This window comes from Alligator mississippiensis, chromosome 1 (assembly GCF_030867095.1).
Source record: "Alligator mississippiensis isolate rAllMis1 chromosome 1, rAllMis1, whole genome shotgun sequence".
Taxonomy (NCBI): domain Eukaryota; kingdom Metazoa; phylum Chordata; order Crocodylia; family Alligatoridae; genus Alligator; species Alligator mississippiensis.
In genome coordinates this window covers 310,697,882-310,710,778 of record NC_081824.1, presented here as the reverse complement: position 1 = coordinate 310,710,778, position 12,897 = coordinate 310,697,882, and the positions used below count along the sequence as shown (strand labels likewise).

At 41.3% G+C, this 12,897-nt stretch overlaps 1 protein-coding gene across 14 annotated transcripts in view; it reads right to left on the bottom strand.

The window, feature by feature from the left end:
* DMD (dystrophin) overlaps nt 1-12,897 on the bottom strand; it is a 2,172,325-nt gene that overhangs the window by 60,738 nt on the left and 2,098,690 nt on the right. For all 14 annotated transcript variants that reach the window (XM_059720821.1, XM_059720816.1, XM_059720817.1 and 11 more), the window contains 2 exons: nt 10,626-10,711; nt 8,423-8,580 (listed from right to left, as the gene is read on the bottom strand). In XM_059720821.1, coding sequence (XP_059576804.1) covers nt 8,423-8,580; nt 10,626-10,711 — 244 coding nt within the window. The remainder of the gene's footprint in view (nt 1-8,422; nt 8,581-10,625; nt 10,712-12,897) is intronic.

Below are 12,897 nucleotides of genomic sequence, written 5' to 3'. Positions count from 1 at the left end.
CAAAATAGAAGGGAGGTTGGGTGACTTTCCCTAAGACTGCACAGTGAATCAGGCACCTGTCAGAACTGAACTGGTAAGTCATGACTTTAAATTAGGGCTGTCAAAATTCTGATTTGCTGAGGGCCTCCTGCCACACACCTAAGCCAAACACCCCTGGGGCATATGCCATGCAGATTGCACATTGCTTCATGCAAGCCCCCCACCCCCGCTGTGTTGCATGGTCTCCACCCCACACAGATGTGCTGTGCATCTTGTGCACATGGATGTGCCGAGCCATAGAAATGCTGCAATACACACTGTAGACAGAATAAAACTCAGCAACTCAAATCATTAGCCTGTCCTTTGTAGGTGCTTTACATTTGTAGAGGAAAAGTGGCTCTGATGAAAGACCTCCTGTAACATTCAAAGATGTATTTTAATTTTGCAGTTGCTGTTGATTGCTAATGGCCCTAACAGAGAACTATCCAACCATCCTTACACACCTTGTACGAAACCTGTTTGGGGAGATTAGCAGCATTAAAATGTATCGAAACTAGTTCCAAATTACGTTACATGAAGATTTAAAGCCACATGGAGAAAAGCTGGGCAGGGTCAGACAGTATAGGACAGACAGTTTTTCACTGTTCCCTGAGCTGCTATTACAATTTCTTTAATAAACTCTAAATCCAGTAAAGGCAGCAGCAGAGGATTTTACATAAGGGAGAAAGTCTGCACTGAGACAGAACATATCTGAAGTAACAAGAGGAAGCTGTAAAGAATATTAATGATTCTTTTCTTCAACACATTTCTGTGGAACTCCCAATTTTTATGGTAATAACAGAGTGAATCATAAAGCAAAATTCATAAAGCCTTTCCCAGCTTACAAATAACAATTTGTTATGGGGGATATTCAAATTCATTATACTCCAGACATCTGTTTTTCAGCATTTATTTGCCAAAAAACAGTTGGGGAGGAGAGAGAAGGGTATTTTTTTTCTTTTTTAGAAATCTCTGTGCAATGCTTAGAAACTTCTTTTCTTTCGAACTCTAACTAACATTTTGCTCATTTTGGCTCCTTAAATATGTGTATGGTATTGAACTGGAAATAGATCCACTTTATCTGTCTGCAACAAAGGTACTACACAATACTGCCTTTGTTCACATAAAACATGGAATGATGTCTGACAGAACAAGACTATACTTTTTAGTAACGTAACACCACCAACAACATCCTCTATGCTGGATCTTGTATTAAGCTCTGACAGTAACTAATTCCCATTTTCAGGTAAATAAACTGAGGCACACAATTCACATGGTTTCCTTAGTAACAGACTTGGTGTTTCCCAGTCTTCAGTCCCCTGTGGCAGCTAAAGGACAAGCATGGCTTTTCCCTTTACCTATGAAGGCTAGTTACCTATGAAGACCTATTTACCTATGAAGACCTATTTACTAATATACCTTGCTTTCCCCACAACTGGCTGTGTTACGAAAAATGAAAAGAAGAATCAGTTTTTATAGTTTTAAAGGCAACTGCTATTTCACCGTCAACCAAAAAAAGAAAATAGGAATGGTAACATGAGGTAAATCCTGCTCTACAGACTACTTAAGTTTCTTCTGACTCTTCAAATGTGTATTCAAGATGACAGCTATGATATCTTGTGCTATCTATGTACTTGCCAGTGTTGGTGCCATGTGAAATGTAACTATAGTAAAATATTCCAAGTGACAATCTTAATTGGCAGGACTTGCACATTACATTAGACATTAACAGGAAAACCAAGTCCTCTTTCCCCACTTTACTTTGCTCACTTTCACAGACCTCCATAAAGAAGCTCAGTTTTCGATCTGCTGAAGTTTGCTTCTGAAACCCAGTCATATTCACGTTTACTTCCATACAAAGAGGCCTGCAAACCCCTACTGAAATAACATTGAAGTGCTGTTTTTATGACATTTACAGCACAGTAGTTTGAAGGAGGATTTGTTAGTTCCCGTAGGCCAAGATGTGTCAGAGAGAGAAACAGAAGAAATACCCAGTAAATAGAAACTAGGGCTCTCTGGGTCTCTCGGCTGCACAGAGAAGCTGTGCCTATTGACAATTCAGTGATTGCTGTATGTTTCCAGCTACTTGTATTGGCCATAATTCTTCCTTTACTTCTTTGTCTTGCAATAGGGGCCTCAGGACCAGGGGGGTACCTGCGATACTTGTACAAACACAAACATAAATGCCCAGAGGCCCTCAAAGAGCTTACAAGCCTTTATTCTAGCTTTTCCAGCTTTCATTTATGAGAGTAAACATTTTAGGACTGGGCACACAGTTAAGCCATTGTAAAAGTAATGCAATTAGTTGATGATGTTGGTATCGTGCTGATCTAGTACGCATATATTCATAACAAATGTAGACTGCACAGAATTACAATACTTCTCTCTGTAGGTGTATGACTGGAATTAGATGTTCTCAATGTAGGTATAATCTAACTGCACGCATTCTCCTACTCACCCTCCTTGTTTCATGTGGACAGTATTTCACATAAAAATTGCTGCCTAAAGCACAATTTCAACAGGGGAAAGATGGCTTTAAAATATTTACAGCATAAATAATCAAATATCCTACACATTCTTCAAGTATGCTTGGAAACAGTAAGCTATATTTTGATCCATTAACTAACTTACTTCCAGAACAAAATTCTAAGTTCTTGGTAACTCATGAAAACAAGTAAAAAAATTAACTCCTAAAACTACCTCCTTTCTTTCTTTCTGGGCGCGCTGCTTCGGGCGCTGGGCTGGAACTTCTCCGAGGACGTCTACGTCCACTCCTTCCCCTACCGGGCAGCGGAGAGGGCCGTGGTCAGCCTGGCCAACTTCCTGCTGGGCCAGGCCAAGATGGCCACCCTGAAGAGACGGCAAAACCGGCTCACCAGGACCGGGATGGTCGACGCCCTGCAGCTCTTCCGCCTGCTGATGCGGGCCCGCCTCTCGCTCGAGTTTGAGCATGCGGTCCTGCGGCGGACGGTGCCCACCTTCGAGGAGCGCTGGGCCCTCGAGGGGGCGCTCTGCCGAGTCGAGGCGGGGCGCCTGCTCCTCGCCCTATAACACCCCCGGCTGCTCAAGCTGCGGACACACGTCCAGCGGGCCGAGGCCTTGGACTTTGCCTCACGCGGGTCGAGCCCTGAGGCTCCCCATGGGTGTCCCCGCTTGCGGAAATAGACCTTTGGCTCGCTATGGTTTTTAGTCTAGAGTGTACAGGCAGGCCTTGCACGCCGTGAGCCCAGGACCATGTCCGTGAGGCCCAGGTGTTCGGGCCAACCTGTACATACTCTTTACTGGCCCCGATTTGTCACCCTCCCTGGAATAAACGCCTCTTAAAAGTCAAAGTCTGTCTGTCTGTTCATCCATTCAAGGGTTTGCCCAATACCATCACACCACCACAATACAGTACTGAATAAATTCACACAAAGTTTCACTGACTCTATAGGTAACCTTTATGTATTCTGACCTAACAATCTATTTTTAAGAGCCAATTTGATCAACTTACTTTTTCCTTGTTGCAGATTTTGCCTTTAAAAACCCTAAAAATATAACTTTTTTCATGTTTGGGGAGAGTATTCCCAGTTTCACCTGCAATATTCCTTTCTGCGCACAGATAATTTTAGCACCTTCTTTCCCCAGAAACTATGAAAATCAAGCCTCCAAGCTCGTGGAAGGAAAGCTAAAATGAAAGCAGCAGCCTGAAATAAAAGACTAATTTCTCAGGACAAAGAATGTACTTGTAGGAACGGTAAGTATTTTATTACCATTTGCACAGGCTCTTGCAAGCAGAAGTGTCAAATGCATGCATGTTGACAGAACAAGACTGCCCTCCCCCATCATTCCCAAGGACTTATACTTCAAACAAAGACCAGGAGAGATTTTTTTTTCCCGTTATCTCCTAGTACAGTAAACATCCCAGTTTTGTGCAGCTGTGCATGACAGACAAGGCTGTTGCTAGGGCACCTAACCTAAGGGGGTTGGGAAGAGTGGATTTTGAAGTATACTTGTTAACATGTCTGCATATTATTACAAGGCTATGATCATCAGTACAATAAAAAGTACAAAAGTTCAATTCTTAATCCTTAACAGACATACGTGAAGAAAAAGCATGAAGGAGGGCCTTACATCAGACAGAATTTGAACACAAAACTGCAAAGCACACATATGCTGATGTATTTTTTTGCTTAGTAAATTATTTCCCTTTGAGGAAATAAAGAGATAAAGGAATGGCACTGTCATCCCATGTGAAAAGCTACCTCAAGGTAAGCTGGGTGGTTGGGTAACAGAGTGGGTGAAAAGGGAAGCATGCCTGGAAGCGTTTTGAAAGCTAAAGACAAGAAAGAAACAGGTATCCCTCCTTCACCACAGTTCTTTCCCCTTTCACAAAATAGAAAGTGGAATACAGTACAGTAAAGAAAAAGCAAAAAACAGAGGATGGCACACTGTAACTTCTGGTAACAGAGAACAATGTTGACATCAGGAGTTTTGCCTTCTTTAGATCCCTGATTGTAAACACCCTATTTCCCACACCACTTATCTCCCATTCTTCCCTCCCACACCATGAGAAACAAAGTTCCTTTTCAGTGGGTCTTTATAGGTGCTCCCTCCTAAGCCTCCTTTTTCTGGCTCTATATATGCTCGTCTATTCATTTTTTCCTTTAACAAGACTATCTTGTCCCTTCTCCATGGTGGGATCTCATGTGTGCTCCCCCCATTCTCCTCAGGGATCCCCATCTTCCATATATGCAATCTCCATCCTCTACATCACTGTTTAAATGTCTACACCCCACCTCCGCTGATTCCTGCTTTCCTCGTAACTACCTTTTCCACCTCCGCATTGTCTTGCAGGTCCTCAATTTGCTCCTTACCCTCCTGTCTCCCTTGCCTATTTCTCCTCCCCCCTGCCCCACGCATACCTTCACTTCCCTGACATCACCCCAAACATCTGGTCACTGCTGTTTTTCATCTCCACCCCCTGTTGCAGGCCATACTACAATGTCTCCTGATAAGGTTTTCTTAAACCTATTACGAATCAGTGGGTCTCAACCTCATTAAACTCAAGGCACCCCTCAAAAAATGACAGCTCTCTGCTTTCACTCATTTTTTTGACTATGGAAAAAATAATAGAGTGAAGAATAATAGAGTTAGAAAGACAACAACTGCTCAGGATGTTCTTGACACCATGGATTCTTATTTGAAACTTGTGGGTTAATCTTGTAAATCATGGGTAGGTGAACCATTAGCACACCCTAGACCCAAGTCCCCTTTCAAAAACACATTTTAATGACTATCTCCATTTCCCCACCCTTTCTTCAAAGTAGTTTTGTGGATGTTACTGCAGTTTACGTGGGAGAAAGGAAGAAGCAGGAGTCACAAGCTTAATACAATGAAGAGCTCATTTGTTTGAGCTTCAAGTCTCCTTTCACATCTCTGTGACTGTGGAACTACTGTAGCATTATTCCCCATTGCTCTTACAAAACCTAAACACCCAAGATAGAGACTCCCAACAGACTTCTCATAGGGCATTTTTATACATGTAAGTGCCACAGCACCGGGCACTTTGAAAAGTGCCTGGCACTGCAGTGGTTACAGTTGTATAAATGGCGAAATGCACGTCAGAGCTGAAAAAAGGGCGGCAGCATGCTTTTGAAATAAAACACCTTGGAGGTGCATTGTCTGAATGTTGACACACATTTCATTGCTTATACAACTTCACACGGTGCAGCGCAGTTTGCCACAGCTTGTGTGATTGATTGAGTCTGCTCTGAAGTGACGGATCTCCAGCGCATCAAGGCGAAAAAAAGTATGTGTATAAATGCCCATGGGGTCTTGTTACATCTTACACTGTAAATCAACACAAATGTTGATTGGATTAGTGCTAGGTTAGAGTCTGGAGCAGTTGCACCTTAAGGTAAGAAACCTTCCCTGACTGTCTCCCACCTGCACAGCTGTGACTTGCCACTACAGGCCTGGTGAGCAGGCCACTAGACTTGCCACTAGAGGCCTTGTTACATGGTAATTTTAGACAGCTCCTGGAGCTCTTAAAAATGTTTACATGTGGCCAACAGTGGTTAAGTGACTTACAGCACTCACGATGCGGCTCAGTTATACCACTCCAGGGCAGGATTATCTCTGATCTGCACTTGCCACTGTGACTTGCCACTAGAGGCCTGGTGGGCCACAACAGGCTTCTATCCCTGCTCTACCAGCAGGGGTGAGAGAGACAGGTTGGCAAGTGGCAAAGGAGGACAGAAATATGTAACGGTCAATGTCCCCTGCCTCCCCCAGGGCCTGGTGTGGGTGTGGGCAGCATACCGGTGGCTCACTGTGATGAGGCAGCACCTTCCCCTCCTTCTCCCCACCTACAGCCCCCAGCAGCTGCCACTGTGGCTGGGACTGTCATGATCCCACCAGCCATGGCATGGTGCTGTGGGAAGAAAGCAGCAGGGCAGCATGGTACAGGCAGCAATACAGCTGTCATTGCCTTGCTGAGCCAGGTAGCAGAGCCAGCACCAGAGTTCCTCCTCTGCACGGTGCCATCCGCATCCTTATGCTACCTCATGTGGTTTTCTTCTTTCTCTTGTACTGGGCCATGTTCTGCCTGCCCAGCAGCTTCATCCTTATGCACTGGCTCCGGCTTTTCATGTCTCACAGCTCCCCCCCACCCACCCCACCTGCTGGCCTTGACCCACTTCAAGCTGTCACCATCTTCAGCCACTCGTAGAAACACCATGTGGGGAAGGGACTGCTGCATCCTGGGATACTGGAGGACTTCAACTTGAGTGGAAAAGCTATGGTGAATGGCCACACCTTAATGGAACAAGGAGTTGGGTAGTGCAGATCAGAGATAATCCTGCCCTGGAGTGGTATAACTGAGCCACATAATGAGTGCTGTAAGCCACTTAAAAGTGTTTACATGTGGCCAAGAGTGGTTAAGAGCTCCAGGAGCTGCCTAAAATTACCATGTAACAAGGCCCATAGTTATCACAGGATCTAATGAGCTACCAAGGTTCTCATACCCAGTCCCTCACCATGGTGTCTGTTGGATATGGTTCATGATGCAGATGTGGTCCAAGACACAGCTGATTGTTTTTAAGGGAAGGCGAGGTTAGAACAAGGGCAAAACTGAAGCATGAGGGGAAGTAAAAAACAAAGTGTATGAAACTAAACTGCCCCACATTATCAGCTACAGAAACCAGAAGTGACAAAAAGGATTCTTTAAAAAAAACGAAACACAAAAACAAAAACCCATCACAATATGAAACCACAAGTCATTTTATAATTGGATATTCTAAAAAACAACCTTAAGAATATTTATACTATTCCTTAAAAAGCACAAAATCTAGTTTGGATGCTACAAAATAGAGAATGTTACACAATTTAATCTGTGCAGAAAGGCCTGGAGACAGCAAGGAGATGGATAAGAAAGTGGATGAGGCCACCCACTCTTTTATTATTATGTAGAAGATGCATTGAGAGGCAGAACAGAACAGGCATTTCCTCCTCTCCCACAGTTTGCAATGAGCTGCTGCATATTTCCTTTTGTCATGTTCAGTGTGGTTTAACCTTTTGATGGAGAAACTGAAAATATTCAGGTGTGTATCCCACTGGTAGAAAATAGAAGAGATTAATAATTCCCTTATCCACTTTCCTCCCCAAATTAAAAGTGTAGGAATGTTATCTATAATTGAGTGTATTTCTCAATATATAGAACATAAATGTTCACAGCCCTGGTAAAGGGAGAATGGCATTATCCTTTCAAACAATGAAACAAGCTGAAGGGCTGCTTGTCAGCTCTCCGAAATAATGCTGATGCTGACACTTCATTCATTCAGTCCATTCTTGCCTCTCTACTGGGGACCTCTGCTTTTTACTGTTATGTATATGCACTATATTTAGATTAACTGTTGCTGTTCATCTACTACTGTGTGTCAAAGATAGCTGTGAGCCATAGTTATATTTCTCAGTGACGATCACCCACACCTGTTTATAGCAAAAAGGCACGTGTGCTGGCAATAGGAACAGACAAAGTAATTCAATTAAATAAACTGCCTCATTCAAGACTTTAGCCTTATTGTGGGAATCAGTTACAGCATAGTTAAATTGCACCCAGGCCAAATAGCAACCACTTCAGGATAACCCTGTAATAAAGAGGGGTTTATTGATACTGTCACATTTCTAGTATAGATAGGGTCTTACAAGAAACTGCTTCTTATATGTGCACTGCCAAGAAAATACATTAGCCAATTAATGGGAAATTCCATAAAACAATCCCTGGAATATTAAAGCTCCTCCCTTCCCCTATTTCTCCTCTTCCCCACTGGCTTTTATTTGTTGTCTCTCCAGGGACAGAAATGTAAAGAGTATAGGTTGGGATTCAGTTAAAAAACCCATAAAATTAGCAGCATATACTTACAAACTGGAAGCAGCTCCTAACACTGGGTTCAATATTGCTGCCACCAAATGATGCAACTTCGCCCAGCTGCCGGGGAATCTGGATGGAGTCATGAAGGAGAAGGCCCAATCGGCGCTGGTCACAGAATCCAGTGGAACTTGCCACCTGCTTGAATAGGTCTAGAGGGATCAGAACAAAGGCAAACAAACTTAAGTGATAAAACATGATGCCTGTGGCTATGTAAATACTGCAGAAATCCATTGATGTTCAGAGACTCACAAGCATGGCTAAGAGTCAAGGTGGGAATTGCCACATTTTAATGTGTCCCTGTTTGACTGTTTTCTCATTTGTTAATAAGTTACCAAAGCACTCAGATGCCAATGTCTGACTATATCATTGGTTTGTATTTGTGAAGGACTGCTATGAAATAACCATTTAGCTGCATTTATTATAATATACTCATACAAGATATGACTGTCATACCATTTAGGTTGCATGGTCTCTGATCCACAGTAATGTGAATGTCTTAACATTAATATATATAAAATTTTAATAGCCTTAAAACAGACAATGCAAAGGACCTTATTCTGTGTCACATCATGAGTTCCTTTGAAAAACAAAAAAGTTCCCTAATTTGATATTTCATAATCTACTAAATCCAGGATTATTTTTCAAATAAAAGGGAAACATTCAAATGTGGGAAACATTACATTGTTACAGTGCCCCGCATCCATTGGGAATTTAAATATCATATTAAGTTTTAGTTTTTGAAGTGAAATGTCATTTTAAGCCATGTTCCATTATAGCAATACTCTCAAAAAGGAATCCTTACAGGATTGAATCATCATCCTACCATAAGCTCAATTTAATTTGCTGGGAATTAGTTATACTACATATACTTTGAGAAGGTTTTAAAGTTTGTAATAATAAGAAAAATCAGGTTAGGATCAACTGAAATATTTATGTGGTACTGCCCCAGTTGATAATGCATGAATACATTCTGCTTATTTTTCAAACTGTAAAAAAATAAGGTGTCACCAATGTAAAGATAATATACTTCTATGGCTATAACTTCCTTAATATTTCATTCTACACTAGGGGTGGAATCACATAGGAGCTCCAATAATGTTTATGATGTTTCCTTGTGAAGCTTTGACAAAGGATTTCCACCTCCCCCCTCCTCCTCCCTTTTAATTTGAAGAGGTTAAGAATAGAGATATGGAAAGATATAATGTTAAGATGTTTTAAAAGGGGATGGGGGCTTGATGTTCACAAACATGCATTAGCTGTTCTGATATAACTGTTATGCATGCATGCTCTTAGAGTAGTATAGGTAAGTTAAATCGCTGTAACTTTAACCCTGGGTGGAAATGGGTTATATTGCTATAAGGGCATGCACATGTAACAATTACATTGGAACAACTTACACTGCTATCATTTGATGACCGTTTAGTTGTTATGTCTGTCCACACCCTATTATTAACAAGTCTGGTCTTAAACCATTTACCTAATTTTAAGGCAAGTTCTACCACCAGCTCTGTAGCCATGGAAAACAACCAAATAGTAGAACCAATACTATATTTCACTGTGAAAGTTGATAGGGATGCTGAAACCTCCTAGGTAGAATTAAACTTTTCCAGAATCTCACAGCACATTTAACCTGAGGCAGATGCACACCTAAACAGGGATGTTTCTGACTATGATGTCTCACCCATTCACTCACACACACACACACACACACACTCTCTCTCTCTCTCTCTCTCTCTCTCTCTCTCTCTCTCCCCAGACTGAAAACATGCCAGTGTGAAGACACTTCTAGGCCTTTCTATGTGCCTCTTCTCAAAACCTTGGTCTCCAGCATGTAACCATAATGCAAATTGTTCTACAGATCAAAACTTTGGACTTTGTCAGCTCATCATTTAGACATTTCCCTGGTCACAATCACCAAGGAAAATGGGTTAAATCCTTTTTATGAAGAATCATACTAAATGTTAGTTCTTGCCAAGATGGTTTATTTGATTTTTTTAACTGACTGGAGCTGAAATAGCTTTGGGGTGTGGTGGGAAATCTTTATTGCTGAAATCTATACAGCGGGCAAGTCATTAACATATATTTTGGAGAAAAATCCTGCAAAATTAATAGATCTTTTCTTCTGTATGTATTTGTATTTCTCTGATAAATCTGAAAAAATAAAATAAAATATAAATTCAAATACATGACTTACATCTGTATTTATCTTCCAAATGTGCTTTACACAGGGAAATTACACCAGTTTTAAAAGATAAGACACGGATCCTTCCGGTTCGACCCCTAATAATATATGTATAAAAACAAACAAACATCAGTTATACAATCCAGACATTTGATCACTTATTTAGCTGTTCACTTTTAAAATGAATCAGTTTTAGTAATCAATATCGCACACAAATGCATTAGTAAAGAGTCTGTATATATTAAATATATTTAATAGTATTTGTTAATAGAAATGAGACAGTCACAACTCCACAGGCAAGACTGAATTGAAAGGTTGAATTCAGTTTTTCACTTAAATAAGGGAATCTGCCATTTTCATATCTGTATAAAAATAATAGCGTATCCTCCCAAATCACAGCACTTAGTGGGTGTTCATTTTCTCAAATTTTACATGTAAATCAGTGAACCAGTTTAAGAGATAACATTTTTAAAACAAGAGCTGTAAAAAGCTTAACATCTTGTAAATTTATATTTATTTCCAGTCCAAATGATCATAAGGCCACAAGGTGTCAAATCCGATAGGTTTATAAGTTATCTTTGAAGGGTTTTGTTTTTTTTTAGTGACGAATAATAATTTATGTTGTTGTTATTTGTAACTGAAAGTTTCTTTAGCAGGAGCTGAGTAATGTTCTAATACAATACTATTCTTTTTCAAAATGGCTGCCATCTTTTGTTCTCACTTGACTAAGACTAAAAGTGAGTTTGACAAAAGCTTATTGTTTAAAAATGGCTACAACCTTCCAGTGATGATACTGGCAGTGAAGCCAAGCTGTTCAACAAAGATTTCATAGATTTCATAGACATTAGGGCTGGAAGGGACCTCGGAAGATCATCGAGTCCAGCCCCCTGCCCCAGGGGCAGGAAAATGGGGTCCTTGATAATATAAAGAGTAGCCTGTCATGGACAGCTTGGCGTCATTCTAATTTTGAAATAAAAAAAGGGAATCTTTGCTTGATGTCAGCATTTGTGCAAGAGGAGATAATGTGATTTCATATCCCTGAACAAAGAAGCGACCTGGACAAGCAATATACAGCAACTAGTGTCGCTTCTAAGGCATGCAGGAGAAGGAATAAGCTTGCCTATAATTAAGTAGCATATGGGTATTATGGATAATTTTTTAAATTACAATAATCTACATTAATTTCTGAATTTCTCTTTCTAACATTCAAAATCCTCCCACTCATAAAAGTACTAGGCACAGTTGTACTCCAGTCCATAACCTGCACCTAGTTACTCCTTTTCCTAACCAGTAGCGCTCCATAAGCCTTCCTGGCTACGCCATGCAACCTCACTCCTCTCCAAAGTCTTCCTCAGAACTCTGATTGTGGTCAATGCACTTTCAATAGCCCCCGTCCCCTAATGTCCTTTTTCCTGACATTAAGCTATGTCTAAGGTCCCTGTCAGGTGTTACAGGTGCAGTTAGGCTGTTCATTGCATCTTAAATAGTAACTTGACCACACATTCAGGGAATTAATGACACCCCAAAAGGGAAACCAGCCACAACGATATTACTTAAAAATGTGTAATTTTCCTGTGGCTGCTTTCCATTCCTTCAGTTGAGCATGTGATAGGATTAGGACAGCACTAAGATGTCCAAATGGGCTTGGCGCAGTCCTCACTGCCTGAGAATCACCTGTTTTTCACCTGTATCCAGGACTGCACTTGGGCTCAAACCCAGTTTAGCCAACGATCAACTGATCTCCGGCTTGCACCGGGACTAGTGGTTGAAGCCCCAGTGTAGTCCCAAAGGCAGCTGACTATCAGCTCATTGTTGCTCTCACACTTTTCAGCTTGCTGGTGCAGAGGGAACCGGATCCCCAAATGCCATGTCCTGCCATGAATATGTGTTGTGGCTGGAGGCATAATTGTTTGGATTGGGATCAGGTTATACTGTGCCTTGAAATAAACATCCACCAGTGGCTTAAGTGACTCCTTGAGGTACAGGTCTATCAAGAGTTTTCTGTCTGTAAACTGCCTTGTGCTACTGTAAATGAGATTAATGCATGCATGTATAAAGGCATCCCCATGCTGTGTTTTACGTATATGAACACTATGGTCAAAAAAATAAATTTCTGCTGTAGTACTATCAAAGTCAATATAAGACCCATCTGACGTGGGCCTAACTCTTCTCTCGGACTAATGCAATACCCAGAGCCAGCCATGGAGCAAGTGCCCTCTTTCCCCCGAGACACAGCCCCACACTTTACAACTACTTAGCATATAAAATAATTATTTTCTTAGTT